The sequence below is a fragment of the Rhinolophus ferrumequinum genome, chromosome 20 (genome assembly GCF_004115265.2).
Source record: "Rhinolophus ferrumequinum isolate MPI-CBG mRhiFer1 chromosome 20, mRhiFer1_v1.p, whole genome shotgun sequence".
Taxonomy (NCBI): domain Eukaryota; kingdom Metazoa; phylum Chordata; class Mammalia; order Chiroptera; family Rhinolophidae; genus Rhinolophus; species Rhinolophus ferrumequinum.
Genome location: NC_046303.1, coordinates 17,370 through 40,476, shown reverse-complemented (window position 1 = coordinate 40,476; position 23,107 = coordinate 17,370). Strand labels below are relative to the sequence as shown.

Genomic DNA, 23,107 nt, shown 5'->3' with positions numbered 1-23,107 from the left:
TTAAATGAGGAAACTACGGCCCTGGGGGAGGTTCTATCTTGCCCCAGGTTCCAGATTTCAACCCAGGTATTCTGGCTACAGAGCCAAGATTTCGGTCACTTCTTTGCTATCTCTTGTTCTTACTAGTAGTAAAAAATAAAGTGATTAGCAATAATATTTAATATAACACAGGAATGTGACTAGCAATGTCCAGAGCTTTTGATTAACCGTTTACAGTTACAAGAGCTCATTTATTTCTGAAAACTCATTTGCTGAGAAGGGAACTGAGGCTCAAGTACCCACTGCAGGAATTCCAGACTCATTATTGCTTAATAACACCGTGCAAAGAATAAAAGTGCCCCACAATCCTCAGAGCTTCACGGTGGGGTTTTACACACATTTTACAAGGGGTAACTGGCTCAGAGAGGCCAGCAACTGTGCACGACACCGCAGCAAGTAAGAAAAGACATTATTTTGCTTCATAACAAATTCTTGAACTCCTGGGCTAAAGGAAAGGCTTTTCTTACGGAATTTAAACTCATATCGCGGGAGATGTAGACTTCACCCGGTCCTGCAGCTGCTTCGTGGCCCAGGGGCATGTTCTCGGCTGGGTCCGCACCAGAGCCTCCTCCCGGCGAGTACCGGCCCGCGGGCACCTGGGCAGGTGGGCGGGTCGCGGGCCGTGGCCCTTCCGCCCCCAGGCCGCACCCTCATCCGACTCTGGACTCACTCATACCCCTTCTCCGGCCGACCTGGGCCCCCCCTTCCCCGGTCCCTTCCCCGCCCTCCTGGAGCGCCCGGCGGGCAGCGGGTGGCCGGCGCGAGGCCCCTCCCCGAGTCGCGCAGCGCGGAGGAAGCGGAGGCGGCGGCAGCGCCGAGACCTCGCCGCGCTCATGGCGTCGCCTGGGTGAGTGCGGTGCTTGGGCCGCGCAAGCGGGGGCTGCGGCGGGGGCGAGGGCGGGGTGAGGCCTCCCCCAGCCCGGGCTCGCCAGGCCCCGCGGCCCTCTCGGGCCGACCTTGGGCGGACGCGGAGGGCTGGGCCGGGGTCGGGGGCCGCGCGGGGGAGGGGAGCGCGCCCCTGGTCGTCGTGTCCGCTTGTCCGCTCGCGGCGCCGCGGGGACGCGGCCGGGACGCCGGAGTGTCAGCCGCGAGAGCGGGGAGACCCCCCGCGCCCGGTGCCTCCTGGGTTCCTGGTGGGGCTGCGGGCCTGCGGGGCTGGCCCTGTTCTGACATCACCCCCGTCTGTCTCGGTGTTAAAATGCTCTTTCCTCTACGAAGTGATGGGACATATAGAGTTTGTAATTTCTTTTTAAATCCTTACTTGAAAAATAAAACCACCGATTCATTGTGATTACTTTCTGTTTTAGTAATTGAACTAGTCGTGAAAGCTGGGAATGACAGTATTCCAACACCACGGAGGAGGAAAATTAGTCCCAAGGTCATTGCTGTAGTTGGTAAAATTCTTCATTTGACTGCTGTCCACCACTCAGAGAGTCTTAGCCCTGACGGGTTTGCCAACCATTCAAGTTGTACATCTTTGCACTTCCCAACGGCCCCTTACAGCTGCAGGGCCTGCGGGCGCGTTGTTGAGGCTGGAGCCGGCCATGCACTGCCCTGGCTCAGTGCAGACAAGAGCAAGCTGGGTCTGACTCGAACCAAGCCCGGCGTTTTCCTCCTACCCGCCGTCTTTCCAGGTTTGGGGAGCAGTGGTCTTTACCCAGTACTTTGAGTTCATAAATAGAATAAACGAGGGCCGGTCCCTCTGAAGGCCTGGCTGATTCACCCAGAGGGTCAAGGTCCCACTGCATTCCTGCCCATCTTGTCAGGAAAGGGTGAGGCGGGAGGGCTGCCGGCAGCAGTCAGGTGGCTGAGCCTGTGCGTGGTTGCACCGAGGCCCTTTAAAAAGTGATGGTGCATTTGGCGTCCAAGCTCACCACTTTGCAGACGTGCCCTTCTGTGAGCCAACAGGACCTAAACTGCATCCTTGTAGAAAGTGGCATTAGTGCAGATTTGATATTTGCAGTTCCGTTTATGAGTGACACCATGAGTCTGCAGTTGGTACTAATCTGTAATTTTCTGAGGGGTGCTGATTGCAGAGCTGAGGTCACAAAATTTTTAGTATACTTGATTTCACTTTATAGAGAGAACTATGCACTTCTTATGGTATGTATAAATTGGGACAACCCACGTGTCCAGATGTGTTTACTCTGTAGGCTTTGCAGCTAGTTCAGAGCCCAGCCAGGGAGACCTGGCTTCCTGCGATCCTGTGGCCTGCCTCAGTCAGCTGGCTGGCAGACACTCATTCTAGTGGACCAGGTAGGTGCTGTGGGGACAAGTGCAGACATTCAGGGCAAGGATGGGAGGGGAGCCGTGGGTTCTGCTGGGCTATTCATGGATGGGCCTCCAAATCCCGTGTTCTTCCTGTGTGGCAGTCCTATTTCCAAGAAGTGTGTTGTGGGGCCTGCTCTAAGTGCTTTTGTGCAGAATAAGTTAATCTGCACAATAACGCTATCAGTAAGCACTGTTTTTATCCCCATTATACAGATAGGGAAATGAGGCCCAGCTAAGTTGTTTTAAGTTAAAACTTGATGTAAAACGACCCCATTAAGGATGGTTGGTTTAAATGTGGTTACTGAGGCACAAACAGAAATGTTGGATTCTGAATTTTGTTCTGACCAGGAGCATAGGGGGCGACTGTCGTCCAGCACTGTCTGCTCCGCTTGAAGCTGCTGCCCGGTTTGTTGGAGTAAGAAGCTCGCTGGAGCCTTTGTGCCTTTGCTTATGGTTTTACAACACATGGCTGGCACGGAAATAACTTAGAAGCGGCCTTCCATAGGTCGTGCTTTCCCAGACCCGCCTGCTTGTCAGGAGGCCTTTCTGCTGCCCTGGTTCTATTGTGGATTCTGCACATTGTAGCATTTTTATAAAATTGTTAGCTGCCTTACTTTAAAAAAGGAAGTACCACAGGTACCGGGTACCCATTTCAAAAGGTATAAAGGGACTCTTGCACCCTGTTCCTTATCTAGTCTGGTCTCACAGGGTGGAAAGCACAGTGGAGTTCGGTGTCTTCCTCCTCCTTTTGTTTAGAGCCCAAAATGCATTTTAGGGATGTCCTGGGCCCTTTCTCCTGAATTTATAGATCTTTGTACGTTGAGAAAATGAGCCTTTTGTCATTTGTATCACAAACACTTTTTTTCCATCTGTCATGTGCCTTTTGACTGTATGAAGCCTTCCCCACTCTGAGATTTCTTTTTTTAAAGTCTTTAATATTTTCTTTCAGTATTTTTTGTTTGTTTGTTTGTTTCATTTTCTAATTTGACTCAGATCCATTTGGTATTCATTTTGGTGAAAGGAGGACTAGGGATTATTGTTACTTTTCCAGGCTGCTGTAAAGGAATAATCACGATACTCAGCTACCTTCATCAGAGATGAAATTCCCAGCTATATTGGCCTTTTCTGGGCTGTCCATGAACCAGAACTGTGGCTTGGACCATGTTTTACTCACTGGCAGGTTTTGTCTTCCTTTGTTACTGTTCTTTTTCAGAATTTTCCTGATATTTATTGTACAAATATTTTTCCATAGAATAAGCTTATCTAGTGTTGAACCTTACAAGTTCAAAAAATTCACTTACAGGTTAATTTAGGGAGAACTGACTTTAAAAATTATACTAAGCCTTCCTTTGCCCAAACAGGATATACCTTTTCATTTGTTTTAGTCTTTTATATTCTTTAGTATTTAGAGATTCTTTTCATATAGATGTTGCACATTTATTACATCTATTCCTAAATTTCCTCTTGTTGGTACTGGAAATGGGAGTTTCCTTTTCCATATTTCTAAATTTTTGTATACAGGAAGGCAGTTGAGTTTTTAAAAAGATTTCTGTTTGTCCTCAGCTTACTACTCTCTCATTGTTTGTAGTTGTTTTCCAGTTGGTCTCTTGGGTTTTACGGTCTCCTGGCACCATAATTTCTTCCCATTGTCATGGGTAAATAGCAAGGTGATTCTGCCTTTGTTGTGGGTAGACGAGTGTCTTTAGGGAAGGCACTGACAGTGGTCTTTGCGGTGCCTGGAGGAGGGCTGGCTTCTCGAGCCCCGCCAAGCCCCTTCTAGCCCTGATTCATGCTCAGCATTTCCACGGAGGTCTACCCTGTGTGCCCAGCTGGCATGTGGGCATTGACTTACTCATGGTCCCTGCCAGCCTGCTCACCCCATGTTTTCCCACCAGAGACAGCAGCAGCTCTCTGGAGCCTGAACACTTGGAGGTTTCCTGGGCTTTTTTTCACACGCTCTATCCAGTCTGTTGAAATCCTTCACAGAGACTTTCAGAGTTCAACCCAGTGTTGTCACCTCAGGTGCTGCCATCTCTCATCTGCTCTCAACATGAGACAGGAATATTGCCTGGGGTTCTGAGGAAGCTGGTTCTGACTAGAGCTCTCCTACTGCTGTGCGCTGTGCACTCCGTACCCGCCACAATGGCATCCTGTGTGTCCCCTGCACCTTCGGACCATTGCTGCAGCAGCCATACATCTGCCTGGACCACTCACTGCCCAGGGAGCTCCCGCTCGCGTCCTCACCTCCTGCCAAGCCTGGACTCGCATGTCCCTTCTCCCACCCTGCCCTCCCTTGGAACAACAGCAGCCGTCCACCCCATTCCCCGCACGCTGGTGCCCTGAGCCTAGTCTACTGCTCTTTCTTCCCCAGCACCTCACACCTCCTGGTGCAGCCCCTGTTTAAAATTTTCTGGTTGCTGGCCAGTCTCTCCACCTCGTTCAGTGTAAGCTAAGAGCAGGGATATCTGTGTTCTTCACGGACGTGCCCCCAACTTTTAGAAAAGTTTCTAGCTGCAAATAAGTATATGGATTAATCCAGGAGAACCGTGGCCACTTTCTGCAGATAAGCGTCCCGGACGTGAGTCCCCCCCGGCCCTGGGAGCAACCCGATGCCGGGACGGATGGCCACCTGGCTTTGCAGGTTGCCACGTGTGTGCTGTGTAGACTTTGTATAACGAGTGTTTGTAACCTCTTTACAGCCTGATTCTGGTGTAAGTTTCTGCAGGGTCAAAGCTGCATTTTAGAGCTGTTTCCTCCCACTCGGCGAGCCTGCAAGGCATGAACCCAGTACAAACACTAGCTGCTCAGTCCACCGGTTCTGTCCGTGGAGCCCCCTCAGGTCGTGGTGTTGCAGTAGTATCTCCCCATGACCCTGCTGAAGGGTCACTGCCAGCAGGCAGGACACCGCTGTCTGATGGGAGGGGCCTGCCTGTCTCCTGTGCAAGAGCATGGCAGTGGCACCTCTGTCATGCTGTCCATCCAGTCCAGCGTGTTTCAGGGACTAAAGTCCTGGGATGCACAGCGATTGGCTTTTACCCGTGTGGTAATATCTGACGTCTTTGTTCTCATGAGCTGTTCCGAGGAACTTTTTCATGGACGTTTTCTCAGCCCCACTGCTGAATGATGACTTTTAAACCTTTCAAACGGTGTTGTCACCTTGCAGAAGTGGGATGACCCCTAGTTTTGACTCGAATGTTGTTGTGGGTTGAATTGTGTCCCCCTGAAACATATGTTAAAGTCCTAACCCCTAGTTCCTGTGAGTGGGACTCTTTGGAACTGGGCTCTTTGCAGGTATAATTAGTTAAGATGAGGTCGCCTTGGGTAAGGTTGGGCCTTAATCCAATGACGGGTGTCCTTATAAGAAGCAGAGAAGAAACACAGACACACAAGGGACAACCCACCTCAGGACAGGCAGAAGCCAACATCTCTGATCACAGCCACACATGCACCATGTCTGCTCGAGTGCTGTGACCCAGCAGCACGAACTGGGGCTTAGAGAAAACAGAAACTTCTTCTCACATTCTGGCTGCCCGGAGTCTCGGACTAAGGTGTTGGCAGGTGGTTTTCCTCTGGTCTCTGAGGGAGTGTCTGTCCTAGGCCTCACCACGCTTCTAGTGGCCGGCTGCTGTCTGTCCCTGGTGTTCCTTGGCTCATACCGGCCTACTGCAATGTCACCTCCGTCTCCACATTTTTCTCCCTGTGTGTCCAGGTTCCCCTTGTAAGGACACCAGCCATTGCACTGGGGTCCCATTCTGCCCCAGCAGGACCTCATCTTAATGTAACTCATTAGATCTGCAAAGACCCTGTTTCCAGTCGCAGACTTGGGGGCAGGATTTGAATGTGTCTTTTCAGGGGACAGTCCCACCCACAGCATACACCAAGAGCATTTGAAAAGGTTTACACTAATTGAGTGAGGCTTTCTGGCTTTGGGTTTTGTTTTGTTTTGGGGCCCAGATGTTGAACAGAGGGGAAGTGGTAGGTCTTGAAAGCTGTCAGCATCAAGGAGCAAAAATTGAGTCAGAATCTTTGTATCCAACGCAGTTAATAATAATATGTTGTTGCCCCCACGACAGTGAGTGTGGGCCCCTGGACTGACCTGGCCGACTGTGTGGGGTGGTTTTCTGTGCCATCTTGGTTTATTGGCAGCATCAGTGAAGGAGCTGGGTTTGTTGCTAGGAACTGGCCCAGGTCCTGAGGCTTGGACACGGTTCTGGGCACTGAGGGACCCTGTCCAAGGAGTGCTGGACTCTGAGTGGCAGCAGGCATCTGTGTTCAGAGTTGGGCGGTCTCCTGAGCCAGAGTCTCCAGGTGTAAGTAGAAAGGCTCCTCAGGTAACTCCTCGGAGAGACAACCCGTGAGGCAGACGGCCTAGTTGTCAGGGTCTTGACTCCACCGCCAGACTTGAAGGAAGCCCTGGGTACAAACCAGGATGTGCGCTTGCTGGCTGACCCATCAGGGTGGCAGGCAGGTCACCCCTTGCCCGGGAGAGAAGTCTGTGGGAGGTGCCCCAGGATGGTAAGGGAGCCCACGCGGCCCCAGGCAGTGCCTGAACTGAGCTCCACTTGTGACTCTCTGCCCCAGGTGTCTTGTGAGGACCAGGAGAAGTCTGAAACCTAAAGAGCCCTAATAGGGAGTAAAACGGGCAGTCCTGTGTATCAGTTAATAGAATGACCTATGGCAACATGAAAACATTAAAAGGAGAAGAGAATCGTTTAATACACTGAGTATTTTTCAAAAGGGCAAAGGCATTTCTTTGTACTTCTCTGTATATTTGTCTTATTTTTGTAATCAGTAAAGCATATTAATGATATTAGTAATTTTCAAAAGCTGCTTTGCAGAACGCCCCCTTGCCCGTGTCTGGGACCATTGCAAACGCTGTTGGTTTTCTCTCTGGGTCTGGCTGCCTGCGATGGGCAGGGGGAGGCCCTGCACGTGTGCTCGCAGGAGGGCTGCACTGTGACTCGGCAGATGGGCTGGCTTCTGTGATTTTTCATTAGTTATAATTATACGTTACAAAAACCTATCTGAGCCTGAAAAATAAAGAGCCAGGAGGGAACCATCAGCCTCCCATTTGGGTTCTGGCCTGGCCTACTGGCTTGGTGATGTTGGCCTGTCCTTTGAGCCCCATTTCCACCTGCAGGATGGTTTGAGGTGTTAGCTCAATCAGCTCAGGTGGCTTAAACAACAGAGAGTATTTCTCTCTGTTCTGGAGGCTGATGTCCAGAGCCCATGCAGGTCAGTTCAGTCCTTCTGGGCCTCTGTCCCTGTCCCTGGCTGGTAGGTGACCACCCACGAGCTGTGTCCTCACAGGTTCTTCTCTGTGCCTGCAGACAGAGAGTGAACCCCCAGGTGTCGCCTCCTCTCACGGGACACCAGTCCCAGCAGATCAGGGCCTCACCCTCACAAACGCCCTCAAACGTCCCAGTCTCTGCATAGTCACGTTGGGGGTTAGGGTTTCGACTTAGGAGTTTGAGGGGGCACAACTCAGGCCACAACTTTATTGAAAGCAGAGTTGTGAATTAGAAGTAGTGGACACAAGTGAGGTTTGGCTGCTGTTCTGTCCTGCAAGGCTTGGCCCTCCCCCATTTTACAACACAGGGATGCAGGTGTGAAGTGTGTTGACAGACTGAAGTCCTCAATCATATGTGTATTTTCATAGATTAGCACAAACTCTAGGTCATTACTGTGATGATGTCGCGCTACTGCCCTGTCTTCTTGTGTGGGAAAGAAAGGGTCGAAGTTAAGCTCCATCCTGGAAAGATCTGAGAGGATCCCGAGAGCCCCTGGGAGGCAGTGGGCAAGGCCTTACAGGCGGAAGCACCTGTGCCCCCAGGCCAGCTTCTTTCCCTCTGAGGAACTATTTGCAACCTGTTCTATTGTCCCCCTCCTCTTTTTTCTTTAAGATTGCATTTTTTCACTTATTGCGAAAGCAGTGTATGTTCTTTGCTGATAAGTGGAGACAGTGAAAACTCCCATTTTTATCAGCCGCAGGGTCCATCAAGTCAGAGTTGCTTAGTGCTCTGTCTGTAAAAGGGCTAAAACAGCCATGGACAGCCAGTGACCGTTGTCACTGGAACTCTCCTCAGACAGGGCAGAGGGTGAAACCCCCAAAGAACATGCTGGAATAACTACCAAGGGTCCTGGAATATCCCCTGGGGGTGACTTGGGTGAACATAAAACCTTCGTTTTGCCGGTTTTGCTGGTGAATTAAGTGGTGCTGTTTTGCTGGTTTCAGGGGCTGCCACACATAACGTGTCAGCACTTACTGCAAGAGGCCTGGTTGGAAGGGGCTCCGGGTTATCTCGTCTTCTTGGGGCACCCACAAACCTTCTTCTGGCCATGACCCCCGCTGGCCATGACAGCGTCGTTTTAATAGCTCTTCTAGTTTCATTAAATCAATACATGCTTGTTCTATTTAAAAGAATTCAGATAAGACAGAATAAACTGATATCATACTACCCAGAAGTAATTAACCACTGTTAAGTTTTTAAACTGTTTGTTTGGAAATAATTTCTGCTTAGAGATAAATTACAGAAAGAAAACGTCCTCTTATCCAGAGTGTGCTATTCTTAACATTTTACTCCTTACCATTCTCATTTATCATTCTCTGTCTCTCTTGCTGTCTCTCTGTGTGTCTGAGTATAAATGCACATGTATATGGTTTTTTCTTAACCACTAGAGATTAAGTTGCACATGTCACCACACTGTGTGCCTGAATCCTTTGGTGTCTGTTTCCTAGGAATAAAGATGTTTTCTTACACGAGCACAGCACAGTCGTCATCACCAGTAAATGTGACATTGACGACACCCGTATTTCAGTTATGTCAGTAGGTACCCAGATTTCTCCTTCTCCTTCACGATCCAGTCTAGGGGTAGGTGTTGCCTTTTGTCTTCACGTCACTTTACTCAGATCTTCACTCAGATCTGGAACATTTCCTTAATCTTTTTTTTTGTCTTTTGTGACATTCTTACTGTGGGGTAATACAGTTTCCCCCTCTAGCGTGGTTAACTTTTGGTTTGTCCATGTGATTAGCTCAGGTCTCTACATCTCAGCCATGTGTCCTTCCTCAGAGTACCACAGCTCTGGGCACACAGTGGCCTGTCCCCATTGTCTCTGACTGTGATCACACAGCTGGGTAGAATTACTGGATTTTTCTCCCTGGCACCTAGTAAGCACTCTGTGAGGCGCATTGTAAGACTGGGAAGGTATCTTTCCACATTGACATTTCGTCCAAGAGTCGGCATTCGTTGGCATTTCTTGCCTGCACCAATCTTGGGACGCAGCTCCTAGGGCAGCATCCTTCACAGCAGCTCTCTGCTGTCAGCAGGAGCCCTCTTCCTCCCGTTTGCTTATCTCTTATCTCCGGGGACTCTTTAAGTCACATTTTCATAGTTTCTAGATAATCACCATATTCAATTTTGTTCATGTGCACACTGCCCCAGACTTGGCAGCTGCAGCCCCGTCAAACTGTCTGCTGTGTCCTGTGACACGCCCCTTTTTTTGAGCCCTTCCTTGTTTTCTGAAATTAGATGCGTAGGCTTGTGTGTGCTTCCCAGGCCGCTGGCCCTGGAATGAGCCGTCTCGCCCAAGAGTGAGCAACGACACAACTGGCACTGGTGTGCTCGCTGCTGTGATGAGGTCTTCGCTTCTCGGGCCTTTCAGTGGACAGAGCTAGGAAATATAAGTGTCTGCACACAATGGTGTGTACACACGCACGCACGAGCAGGCATGTAGGAATCACAAGTGCACACTGCTGTGTCCGATTCCCGTCTGCCTCTGAGGGTTCCTCCATTCCTATCTGTGTGTCCTTCCGCCAACACCAGGACCCTGGCTCCCGACAAGATCAGCACGTGATGTTCCTAAAGTAGTTTATTCTTGAGTGGACTGTACCCATCAAACCCACTTGAAAGATTGAGGATTGCGGCCCCGCCCACATTGTCAGCTTCCAGTGACCATCCCGCACATCTCACCACATGTCCCTACAGAGCAATGTATGCAGTTGTATGAAATTGTCAGCACACTCTGCAGACTGTTCTGGAACCCGATTTCCCCACTGATGAGCAGTCATTAACTCCATTCCACAACATATTATCCAACATCAGAAAGTCCACAAAATGAGATGCATAGAATATTTGTAACGGATGCAGAATAAAACTGCTCCAGAATTGTTATTGGACTTTGATTTTAGAAGGTGTCCAATTTTTTGCTGAGATATATAAAACTGGCGTCAACACCTTTGTAACTAAATCTTTATTTCCTTAGGGTAGAAGTGGAGTTACTGGTCAGAGGGTATGTATACTTTTATGTCTTTCTGAACAGCTGTGTTTGTGCTCTGGCTCCCAGTTCCTGAGAGTGCCGGTTTTTCTAGACCAGTGTTTCTCGGCGGGGGGGCCGCACATCAGAATCCCGGGGGTACCTTCAGAAGCAGCAACGCCCAGGCACGGACTCAGAACCTCTGAGATTCTGGTTTCAAGGATCTGGGGCGTGACCAGGATTTTTAGTTTTTAGAGGATCCCCAAGAGATTCTGACATGCCAATTGGAAAGGTGAAAGTAGTATTTCATTATTTTAATTATAATTTTCTTCTGAAATTGTTTTAGGCATTCAGATGTGGGAGAAGTGGCCCGAGAAGTGAAAGCATCTGAGAGAGGAACAGCTGTGGCCATTGCAGGTAAAGCTGGGCGTGGGCCCCCTCCAAAGCAGGTGTTTTTTCTGTCCCATTGGGGTTCTGGGTTCCAGCACCACCCAGAGACCATGGTCCTCAAAAATAAACAAGCATATGGCTTTGTTTTTCCTTTTACGAGAAGATTCTATCCAATCGTCTTTTAAGCTTTCCTTATATATTCAGAATAGGATCCAAGTTTTAAACAGGTGGTTATCACACAGTTTAATGGGAACACCACAATTTGATCACTGCCACCTGAGTCATGTGTAGGGTGACAGACCAGTTTCTAAACTGGAGACTTGTGAGCATGAAAGTGTGTTTTTCTGGAAGAACAGGTGTAACTGGGACTGTCCTGGTAGAAGGGGGTTGCAGTTTTTGTTCATGGTGCACAGAAGCCGGTCGTTCTTTCTTTGGAGGTTTGGCGGTGGGGCTGTTGCTGCCCCTCGTGACGTCAGCTGGCAGGAGTGGCTGCACACCGGGGACCTTAATTTCTCTTAGTCACTCATTGTCCATTGGCCTTACATTAATGTGGTGCTTGTCGAGATGAATGTGTTCTGTTGGGTAGTAATAGTGTTATGCAAAAATAACCACACAAAACATGCAAATAAGTTTGGGTTAATTGCATTGTTTTATTTTATTCATTCAAACAAATATTTAGTCAATGAGCTATGACCTCATAGTAGTTTTCTGAGCTACTACCAGAAAACCAGAAAAGAATGCGTGTTGGCAAGGACGTGGAGAAATGAGAACCTTGGGCGCTGTGGTGGAAACGTAGTGGGGCTGCTGCTGTGGAAACAGTGTGGAGAGTCCTCAAAATTTCAACAATAGAACTACCTTATGACCCCGCAATCCCACATCTGGGTATCTACCCCCAAAAATCAAAAGCAAGGTCTCGAGGGGATACCTGTGCACTCCTGTGTTCACAGCAGCAGCATTACTCACAGCAGCTGAAACAGAAGCAACGTGAGTGTGCATCGGCAGGTACACAGCTAGACAAAATGTGGTATGTGCCTATGATGGCATATTATTCAGCATTTAAAAAGGAGATTCTGCAAAGTACCGCAGCAGAAAGGAAAACTTCTAAGTGCAATAAGCCTGTCACAGAAAGACAAACGCTATGTGAGTCCACGTATGCGGTGCCTAGCGCAGTTAAATTGTAAAGACAGGAAGGACAGTGGTGGGGCGGGGAATGGGGAGTTACTATTGTTTTAATAGGAATAGAATTTCTTCTTTACAAGATCAGTAAAATTATGGGATGGAGGGTGCCAAAGGCTGCACAACATTGTGAATGTATTTAATACCACTGAATTGTGCACTTAAAACATGGTTAAGATGGTACATTTTATGTTTCATGTATTGTAACAATAAAAAAGGAAAAACATTGGGAAAACAACATTTAGAGTCAATAATTCTGTGGCATTTAGTACACTCACGAAGTTTTGTGAGCTTATCTATTTAGATAAGATCTTCTTATCTATTTAGTTTCAAAACATTTCCATTGCTTAAAAGCAAAACTCTGGACTCCAAATAGCCACGGCAATCCTGGGAAATAAGAACAAAGTGGGAGGTATCACGCTACCTGATATCAAGCTATACTACTACAAGGCTATAGTAATCAAAACAGCATGGTGTTGGCATAAAAACAGACACAGGTCAATGAAACAGAATAGAGAGCCCAGAAATAAATCCATGCCTATGTGATCATTTAATGTATGACAAAGGAAGCAAGCATTTACACTGGGGTAAAACTGTTTAATAATTGGTGCTGGTCAAACGTGATAGATGCATGCAAAAAAAGTGAAATGGGATCACCTTCTTAGTCCACATACAAGAATAAACTCAAAATGGATTAAATACTTAAATGTAAGATCTGAATCCATAAAGCTTCTAGAAGAAAATATAGGAAGTAAACTCTCAGACATTACCCTTGGAAATATCTTTACTGATATAGCCCCTTGGGCAAGGGAAACAGAATAAAAAATAAACAAATGGGACTACGTCAAAGTAAAAAGGTTTTTCACAGCAAAGGAAACCATCTATAAAACAAAAAGACATCCTACTGAATGGGAGAAGATATTTGCCAATGATTCATCTGATAAGGGGTTAACATTTCCAAAATTTATAAAAAACTCATAAACTCAACACCAAACAACCACAAACAATCCAATTAAAAAATGGGCAGAGGATATGAAGAGCCATTTCTCCAAAGAGGACATACAGATGGCCAATAGACATATGAAAAGATGCTCAATGTCACTAATCATCAGAGAAATGCAAATAAAAGCCACAATGAGATACCACCTCACTCCTGTCAGAATGACCATGATCAGTAAATCAACAGCAAGTGTTGGCAAGGATGTGGAGAAAAGGGAACCCTCATGCACTGTTGGTGGGAATGTACATGGCACATCCACTATGGAAAACAGTATAGAGGTCTCAAAAAATTAAAAATAGAACCGCCTAATGACCTAGCAATTCCACTCCTGTGTATTTATCCAAAGAAATCCAAAACACTAACTCGAAAAATATACGCACCCCTGTATTTACTGCATCGCTATTCACAATGGCCAAGATATGGAAACAACTGAAATGCCCGTCAGTAGATGATTGTATAAAGAAATTGTGGTACATTTATATAATTGAGTATTACTCTGCCATAAAAAGAATGAAATCTTAATCATTTACAACAACATGGATGGACCTAGAGAATATTATGCTCAGTGAAATAAGTCAGACTGAGAAAGACAAATACCATACGATTTTACTTATATGTGGAATCTAAAGAACAGAATAAACAAGCAAACAAAACAGAAATAGACACATAGATACAGAGAAAAAACTGATGGTTGCTAGATGTGAGAGGGGTTGAGGATGGGGCAGAAGGTGAAGGGATTAGAAAGTACAAATTGATAGTCACAAAATAGTCACGGCAATGTGAAATACAGTATGGGAATATAGTCAATAAGGTTGAAAAGAGAAACCTGGTATCTAGTAAGGTGCCAGATGGGCACTGGACTTATCAGGGGGATCACTCATAGACTGTGTAGATGCCTGACCAATATGCTATACACCTGAAGCTGATGTAGAATAAGATTGAATGTCAACTATAATTAAATGTATACAGAGGGTGCCAAAAAAATGTGTATACATTTTAAGAAAGGAAAAAAACTATTAAAATTGTAATAATATATACTGATAACAAAACATGAATACAAGTCACACTTGACTTCTGCAATTATAAGAGGTGCTCAAAGTGGTTCCCATCAGCGTCCAGCCACTTCTGATTATGGCGAAGTACTTCTTGAGCAACGTTGACCAAAGGGTACACTTGTATAGTTTTTTTGGCACCCCCAGTGGGTGTGTGTGTATGTATGTATGTATATAAAAATATATATATGTGTGTGTGTACATATATACATATATATATATATATATATATATATATATATAACCATGTATATATGGTCACGGGATGTAAGTACAGCATAGGGAACATGGTATTGTAATAAATGTGTATGATGTCAGAGAGGTAGTAGACTTGGGGGTGTTATCACCTTGTGAGGGGTGTAAATGTCTAATCATTGTGGCGTTTTGTACACCTGAAACTAAAGAAAGAAAAAATTATTCAAAAATACATTTAAAAAATGAGAAACAAAAGTAAAACTCTGTATCCATTAGGCAGTGTTTCCCCGTCTGTCCCCCCTTCAGTCCCTATAGTGACTGCCAGTCTGTCCCTCTTTCCAGCCCCTGTAGTCACTGCCAGTCTGTTCCTGCTTCCAGATCCTGTAGTCACCACCAGTCTATGTTAAGTGTCTCTGTCCTCTGTTTTTCCTGTAAATGGAAGCATACACGTGTGCCCTTTTGTGTTCCTTTTCTTTCAACGAGCATAATGTTTGGGGTTCACGCATGTTCTTTTTAAGGTTGAATAATGTTCCATTGTGTGGATGGACTACATTCTGTGTGTGCGTTCCCCTGCTGAGGGACACTCGCCTGTTTCCACCTTCTGCCCCTTGTATTCCCACTGGGCTGTAGCCTACACCCATCCCCTCCTAACCAGCTCGTGTGCAAAAGGAGCTCAGGTGGAGACTCTGGCCCCGGAGCCCAGCCCTCCCGGCCCATATTGGCTGCTGCCTTGTGCCCTGCAGCCCCGCTGCCTCCGGTGTCCTCCCCATCGTCTGCTGCCGGCCGACATCTATCTTGGCTTCCAGAGTTCTCTGCCTGCATCACATGAGGCTCTCCTACCCTGGTCAGTGCTTTCCGTGGTTTGACAGCCCAACCCTCTGGCCACTTTGCATTCTTCCCTCATCAACCTGCTACCTCTCCACTCCAAGCCAGAGCTGTTGCCCATCCATAAAAAGCAAGACCCTGTCTTCTCTGGGCCTGAAGTTTACTTGATTCCAGCTCAGCTGACCCTAAGGACCACCTCGCCCCATCTCGGGTTTCTCAAGGTGCCCTGTTCTCTAACCATGACCATTGGCATCTGGATTCCTTGGGGAAATTCTTCTGATTTTTTTTCCCCACGTTGTTCAGCATTGCTGCTTGGTCCACGTGCATCACCCATCTGTGTCTCCTCTGATACTCTCCTGCTTTCTGAACTCCCTTTCCTTCTTCTCTCATTTTTCTCCCTCGTACTCTTCATCACATTGACACCCAGGCAGAGCATCAAAGAAGGCTGTTTGAAATGCCTTGCTTATCTATCTGCTTATATAGAATTCATGAGAGAATGAATAAATCTGAGAATGTCAGAATCTTTTCTTGATTCATAAGCTTTTGCAAATATAATTTTAATTTTGGAATAGGTGATACTTTTAGTTGGATCAAAAGGCAAAATCTGGCCGGCCCAGTGGCTCAGGTGGTTGGAGCTCCATGCTCCTAACGCCGAAGGCTGCCGATTCAATACCTACATGGGCCAGTGGGCTCTCAACCACAAGGTTGCCAGTTCGACTCCTCGACTCCCACAAGGGATGGTGGGCAGCGCTCCCTGCAACTAAGATTGAACATGGCACCTTGAGCTGAGCTGCTGCTGAGCTCCCGGATGGCTCAGTTGGTTGGAGCACGTCCTCTCAACCACAAGGTTGCCGGGAGCCGCAAGGGATGGTGGGCTGTGCCCCCTGCAACTAACAATGGCAACTGGACCTGGGGCTGAACTGCACCCTCCACAACTATGACTGAAAGGACAACAACTTGACTTGGAAAAAAATCCTGGATGTACACACTGTTCCCCAATAAAGTCCTGTTCCCCTTCCCCAATAAAATCTTTAAAAACAAAAAAAGGCAAAACCATTAAAACCATGCGTGGGGAAGTAATGTTGCCACACAGTCCCACATTTGCAAGCAAATCTATAAGGTTTTAAGGGCTTGTATCACAGTGTAAGTATCTGAATAACACTGAATGAAGTACCTTCTGTTATTAAAATATCAGTGTTGGGTAGACCGTAGTGTTATAGGCTTTGGAAAAGTGACTGTTTACTTGAAAGTCGTAACTGTTCCCCTCTGTGCCCTTCCCCCATGTACGTGTATCGTGTTAAGTGATTAAAAAACTCCTTAAGACAGAATAAAAATGATGTTCATAGGAGCCGAGGAGTTTATATCAACTTATATTTTAAATAGTTTCTAAAATCAAAGATCGGTTGATGTGTTTGATGTAGTTATTTGTATTTTATTTTCACAAAGTTTAGTAAATTCTATAAAGGATATATACTAGACCAAATCCCTATCTTGTGTTTAGCTATTACTACTTTGTGTCTTCTACAAAATGAAATTTACTTGGAAAAACTGAAAGCAATAATAGCACTAACAATAAATTAGCTGATATATCCTCACTTCTACTTGTTGGTAGACAATTTCTAACTTGCTGATGAAACTAAGTGTGTGTGTGTGTTTCCTTCCAGATTTGGAATGGAGAGAAATGGAAGGAGATGATTGCGAGTTTCATTATGGAGGTAAAAACTACAGGATTTGATAACATTGGATTGTGGAAAGAGGGATGGAATGGATATAGTGAAAATTAACTGGGATTTTTTATTTTGAACAATTGGGAGAAGTTGCTGTCTTAATAAGAAGAGGAGAGGGTTCTGAGTTCAGCCTAAGTTGGCTGGTGTCAGGCACCTGATTTGATTGACACTTTATTTTTGCTGTTTTAGATGGTACGAATGAGGCTCAGGACAGTGACTTTCCTACAGGTATGTGTTTTCTCTCGTTTCTTCCTGTCCCAGAGAAGGAAGACGTCATCTAGGCTCGTGGTTCCCACACCTGACTGCATCAAAATCACCTCCAGTCCATTATCCCTTTGTGTGCCAGTAATAATGTTGCCAGAAAAACAACCCCCTGGGAGCTGTTACAGATAGGGTCACAGCGAGCTGGTGTCTGCGGATGTCATGTTACCAACTGCGCAAAGTGATCCTAGGGCAGTCAGGCTTGGGGACCACTCCTCTGGTTGTGTGGTTTATTTATAGATCCATGGAGGACCACGCACCAGGCATGAGTGCATATACAAATGGGCTTCTTTGCTCTGCCTTTCCCATCACACGGAACTACTATGCCACGTAAAACATAACAACAATTGTTCCATGTCTGGATGAGGAAAATAATGTCCCTGGTTTCACTGAGGCAAAACCCAGAAACCTGAGTAACACCTGTGAAGAATTTCTTGGGCGTGTCTTTCTCCACTAGGGCTTGTGTTCCTGCAGCAAGGTCATCAGCTACACTGCCCTAGGCTCTCGGCGCCTTTGGAGAAGTCAGCGGCAGGTGGACCCCTGCGGGGACGTGAGACAGCTGTAGCTCTGCCCCAGTGTTTAGAGTGCTGCTGTCACCCAGCAGTGGTCCTGAGCCATCCTGGTGCCTCCCCTCGTGGCTTAGTGAGAGTCTGAGGTGGCATCACAGGTGTTACTTCCTCTTTTGAGACAAGACACAGAATCCTGGAGCGCAGCAGGATCGGTGTTGATTTATTTAACATGCAGTTTCTGAGTTTTTCTTTTTCCCTTTCTTCCACCTGCCCGCTCCCCACTCCAGTTCAAACTGTTGTTTCTCAGTCTAGTTGTGTAGGACACAGCTCCCTGGCCCACGCTGGTATTATGAGCCATGCGCTTCCCCGGCTGAGGCAGTTGGTCGCCGGTCGTCGGTTGGCTGCTCACAGCAGCTCACGCCAGCTGCCGGCTACTCACGCTGGCCGCTGGCCACTCCTGGCAGCACACAGCAGCCCACGGCCGCTTATGCCAAGCTCCGGCTGCCCATGGCAGCCGATCTCCAGGGAGAGCCGTTGTTCACAATCGTAGCTGTAGCGGGTGCAGCTCACTGGCCCCTGTGGGAATCGAACCGGTGACCTCGCATTAGGAGCACGGTGCTCCAACCACCTGAGCCACTGGGCCGGCCCTCTAATTTTTTTCTAGTATGAAAACTGGTAAGAAAACCTGCACTGCAGAGGTAACATGTAAAGACCTGCATAAATAAGTGCAGAGTTATGATGGTCTCTAGCAATTATTCCATACAATAAAAATTTGAACCCATTATTGATGTAATAACTCTATTTCCTTAAAAAATTGGCCAATATTTTGTAAAGAGAAAGGAACATTAACAAGGAAATCAGTGGCTGTGTCACCTCTGGGAAGTTCCTGGTGACAGTGTGAGGAAATCCACCACTGGGCAGAGTGTGGGGCAGAAGCACAGTAGCAGATTGGAAGGTTGGGGTGTGGTTGCACATCTGGGGTGTGTAGCCGGTCACTCCAGTCAGTTAATCTGGGCGTGGTTCTGCTAGATCCTGTAGGTTTCAAGCGAAAGCAGACACGCAGATGTTAATATGAAATCTCCCGATTCTTAAATGTGGCCCCTGGCTGCCCTGCCCTCTTCCCTCTCGAGCATCTGACATGTCTGCCTGTGTTCGGGCCTGGCTAGTGTGCTGTCGTGTGTCCTGCTCTGAAGGAGGCCACCCCACCCGTGCTGGTACCCCCTCCCCACTGCTGACATGATGCGTGGTACGCACCTCACATCTTCCTTTCCCTCCACAGTGGAGAGGAGCCGCCTGCAGGACATGCTGTCGCTTCTGGGCCTGGAGACATACCAGGTCCAGAAGCTCAGCCTTCAGGATGCCCTGCAGATCAGCAGTGACAGCGTGAGGAACTGGGCCCCTCAGGCACCAAGGGACTTGCCCTGGACCTTCCTCAGGAAGCTGCAGGCTCTCAATGCTGAGGCCAGGAACAGCACCACCGTGGTGCCGGACACGCCTCTGGACGCCCGGCCTGTGGAGAAGGAGAGCCAGGTGGAGGAGATCGTGTACTGGGACACGGCCGACGACATCTCGGCCGACATCTACTCCTTCTCCGAGCTGCCCACCCCCGACACGCCCGTGAACCCCTTGGACCTTCTGTGCGCCCTGCTGCTCTCCTCTGACAGTTTCCTGCAACAGGAAATTGTTCTGAAAATGTCCCTCTGCCAGTTCGCACTCCCTCTCATTCTGCCTGACTCAGAAAACCATGGCCACACCTTCCTGCTCTGGGCCCTGAGGGGTGTCATGCGGACGTGGTGGGCCCAGCCCCCGAGGGGTGTGGGTAGCCTCCGGGAGGACAGCGTGGTCCTGCCGCGGGCTCCCACCTTTGCCTTCGTGCGCATGGAGGTTAGCAGCAACTCGAAGTCCCAGCTGCTCAACGCTCTGCTCAGCCCTGGCCACAGGCAGCGCGATTGCTTCTGGCACCGCGACCTGAGTGTGGGCACCAGCTCTCGGGAGATCGCGGACGGGCTGGTGGAGATCTCCTGGTTCCTGCCCAGCGGCCGGGAGGACCTGGACCTTTTCCCCGAGCCCGTGGCCTTTCTGAACCTCCGGGGTGACATCGGGTCTCACTGGCTGCAGTTCAAACTGCTGACAGAAGTGTCTTCGGCTGTGTTCATCCTGACCGACAACATCAGCAGGAAGGAGTACAAATTGCTGTCCTCCATGAAGGGGTCAGCCACCAAGTGCTACTTCATCCTGAGCCCCTGCCGCGGGAAGCGGAACACGAACCTGCGGCTCCTGGGCCGGCTGCTGCCCGTGCTGCGGGTGGACCACTCGCACGTGCTCGTGAAGGTCAGCAGCACGGACAGTGCTCGCTTTGTGCACAGGCTCCGCTCTATCGTGGCGCATGTGGCCCGTTCTCCCTGCAGGAGGCTGTCGCTGGAGGACATGGCCCATGCAGCCCGCAAGCTGGGGCTGAGGGTCGACGAGGACTGCGAGGAGTGCCAGCGGGCCAAGGGCCGGATGGAGCGGGTCACCGGGGCCACCAGGGGTGCGCTGCGGCTGCAGGGGGACCCTGGGGGTACAGCGGCCCAGGTGGAGAGGGAGCTCCGCCAGGCTCCGTGGGCCGGGGGCCCCGCCGGGGTGCTGCAGGACTTCATTACCGGCCTCGGCAGCCCCTCCCCGGCAGAGAAGCAGTATTTCCTGCGTTGGATGGAGTGGGGGCTGGCCTGGGCAGTCCAGCTGAGGCCCAGGCAGCCCCCGGAGCCGGCTGCTGCCCTGAGAGCAAAGCCGGGGGGTGCTGCGGACGCCAGCGAGCCGTCCAGGCCAGAGCCTCTGGGGCTGGAGCACTTCCTGCGGGAGATGGGGCAGCTGTACGAGGCCGAGAGCTGCCTCGTGGAGGCCGGGAAGCTGCCCGCAGGCCAGAGGCGCTTCGCCCACTTCCCGGGCCTGGCTTTGGAGCTGCTGCGGACGGGGCTGCCCCTGGAGCTGGTGGACGGGACCACCCTGAGCGCCCCGCTGCGCTGGGTCACGGGGCTGCTGAAGGAGCTTCACGCCCACCTGGGGAGGCGGTCGCGGCTGGTGGTGCTGTCAGCGCTGGGTGTGCCGGGCACAGGCAAGTCCACTCTGCTCAACACCATGTTCGGGCTGCGCTTTGCCACCGGGAGAGCTCGTGGTCCTCGGGGGGCCTTCATGCAGCTGGTCACTGTGGCCGAGAGCTTCAGCCAGGACCTGGGCTGTGACCACATCCTGGTGATAGACTCTGGGGGCTTGATCGCCGGGGCCCTGGCCACGGTGGCGGGGCGCTTCGAGCTGGAGGTCTCCCTGGCCACTTTGATTATGGGGCTGAGCAATGTCACCGTGGTCACTCTGGCTGACACCAGGGACATCCCGCCAGCCATTCTGCAAGCGTTTCTGAGGCTGGAAAAAGCAGGCCACATGCCCAGCTACCAGTTTGTGCACCAGAACCTTCATGATGTGCCTGTCCCCGGCCCCAAGCCCAGAGACAGGTGGTGGCTCCTAGAGCAGCCGGGTGACAAGAGCAGGGCCACAGTACAGGCGGACAAGCAGGCCGACGGCCTCCGGACGCTGGCCGATCTGGCCTTCTGTGACCCAGAGAAGCTGCACGTCTGGCACATCCCCAGCCTGTGGCACGGAGTGCCACCCATGGCCGCTGTGAGCCTGGGGTACAGCGAAGCCATCTTCGAGTTGAAGAGGTGCCTGCTGGAAAACATCCGGAACGGCCTGTCCAACCCCAACAGGAGTGTCCAGCAGCTCATTGAGCTGGTCAGACGGCTGTGAGTACAGCTGCCCCGAGGGGCGTGTCACGTCCCAAGGCGTCCGGGGTCTCCTGAACACTGTTACGGAAGGCAGTAGCCTCCAGAGCACTGCCAGGGACCCTCGGGCGGGCCATGAGTTGCGTCTCCAAGCTGCAGTGGAGGCCCTGGGATGTGGCTTTCCCACAGCGGCTCTTTCATTGCCCCTGGAGTGCAAAGCTGTGGTCCGTCACTGCAGTCGGAGCACTCGGCTGCCCAGTAGAGGGGTCAGGAAGGCGTCCCAGAAAGCAGAGCTAGGTGACTACCCATAGCTGGTTAGTGAGTGCCCATGGCGGGTAGGTCTGTTTACTGACTGACTGCAGCGGCCCCGACCCCACCTGAGGCTGGCTCTGTCTCCCCACAGCACTGACTTCCTCTGGTCCTTGCCCAGGGCTCTGAGCCCCTCCAGGGCAGGGCTTGGCTGCCCAGCACTGTTGGCGCTTAATAAAAGTTTGTGAAATGAATGAATACACAAATGAGTCATAGGCAAGTTCCTCTCTTGCCTTAACTTCCCTGCTTCCTCAACCAGGATCAGTGTCTGTGTGAGGGAGGGGTGCACGATGCTGTTTCCTCTCTAAGCAGGTGCCCAGGTTCGAGCTCCTTCTGGGACACTGAACTCACTGTCCTTGCATTGATTCCAAGTGTCTCCATCATCATCCCATTTTGCAGCTGAGGAAACGGCCTAGAGCCATGAAGCCGCACGTCCCAGACACGCTTCTGCACGGTGCCCTTGGCCCTGAGCACTCATTGTCCCCAAACTCCCACAGCTACCAGGCTCACCCCAGCCCGGCCCTTGGTGTCAGCCCTTCATTTCACTTCCATGCCTCTGGGGCCATGCTTCCTCTCACTTGCCACCATCCGGGCCAGAACTTGGGGCTCTCCCCTGTCAGTTCTCCAACTGAAATCCTTGCCTGCGCTGGCCCTTCTTGAGGGCCAGGGTCACCTCACTGAGTCCTGGAAACCAGTCCCAGCTGTGTCACTAGCTCTGAGAATGTCTGTATGTTGTGGCTTCAGGAAAACTAGGCCCTGAGGTGGTGTCCCTTGCAGTCCTGCTGACTCGGTAGGTGAGTGACCTGCATTTTGCCTTGGGCCCTTGCTTGAACGCAGGCTCCTGGGCCCTTGTCTGGAGTCCCTGTGGTGTCCAGAGACTTGCCCATGATCTGTGAGCCTCAGATGTTGTGACAGGTGGGAAGCTGTACTGGGACTCGGGAAAGCCGAGCTTCTGCTAATAAATGTAGGAAAACCTTTTTTCTTCTGAAACTTCAAAGAATCTCCAATCCTCAGGCACTCTAAACTCATCTCTTCCTGGGTCATCAACACAAATTTTAACATGTTGGTTCACCTGGAAGTACCCAAAGCTCTCATTAGTTTCCGCCAGCACCATGGAAGCCCCCCAGGTGCTTTTTCAGCAGGACTCCCCCCAGGGCCCCAAGTTCAGTCTCTGGAAACCACTCTTAGAATTGTTGACTATCAATCAGTCTCTTCAAAACTGCTTCTAGCTATTCCTTAACTGGAGAACAGGGAGGCCAGGCCTACTGGTTCCTGCTGACCAAGGGTTCTTTACCTGGGTCATTGTCCAAAGTTAAGGTTCAATCACTGAGTTCCTGAAACTTA

At 49.7% G+C, this 23,107-nt stretch overlaps 1 protein-coding gene across 4 annotated transcripts; it reads left to right on the top strand.

The window, feature by feature from the left end:
- The first annotated feature begins 264 nt into the window (after window positions 1-264).
- On the top strand, window positions 265-22,849 carry URGCP (upregulator of cell proliferation). Of its 4 annotated transcripts, none has more exons than XR_004421139.1 (6): window positions 265-886; window positions 1,347-2,295; window positions 10,579-10,600; window positions 10,911-10,981; window positions 16,867-16,917; window positions 17,119-18,028. XR_004421139.1 is itself a non-coding variant. In XM_033088142.1 (6 exons), exons 4-6 carry the CDS (start codon window positions 16,884-16,886, stop codon window positions 21,477-21,479), a joined length of 2,574 nt encoding a protein of 857 aa, XP_032944033.1. In that variant the 5' UTR covers window positions 2,272-2,295; window positions 10,579-10,600; window positions 10,911-10,981; window positions 16,867-16,883; the 3' UTR covers window positions 21,480-22,849. The 4 variants fall into 4 exon arrangements, 1 of the variants encoding a protein (XP_032944033.1); XR_004421137.1 differs by having other exon boundaries at window positions 267-886; window positions 10,574-10,600; XM_033088142.1 differs by lacking the exon at window positions 265-886 and adding an exon at window positions 18,979-22,849 and having other exon boundaries at window positions 2,272-2,295; window positions 17,119-17,157.
- The last annotated feature ends 258 nt before the right edge of the window (window positions 22,850-23,107 follow it).

Coding starts and splice junctions, on each gene's coding strand:
- URGCP (XM_033088142.1), top strand. CDS start 16,884: ATGGAAGGAGATGATTGCGAGTTTCATTATGGAG. Junction 16,918..17,118: donor TTGCGAGTTTCATTATGGAG/GTAAAAACTACA, acceptor TTGCTGTTTTAG/ATGGTACGAATGAGGCTCAG. Junction 17,158..18,978: donor GGACAGTGACTTTCCTACAG/GTATGTGTTTTC, acceptor TTCCCTCCACAG/TGGAGAGGAGCCGCCTGCAG.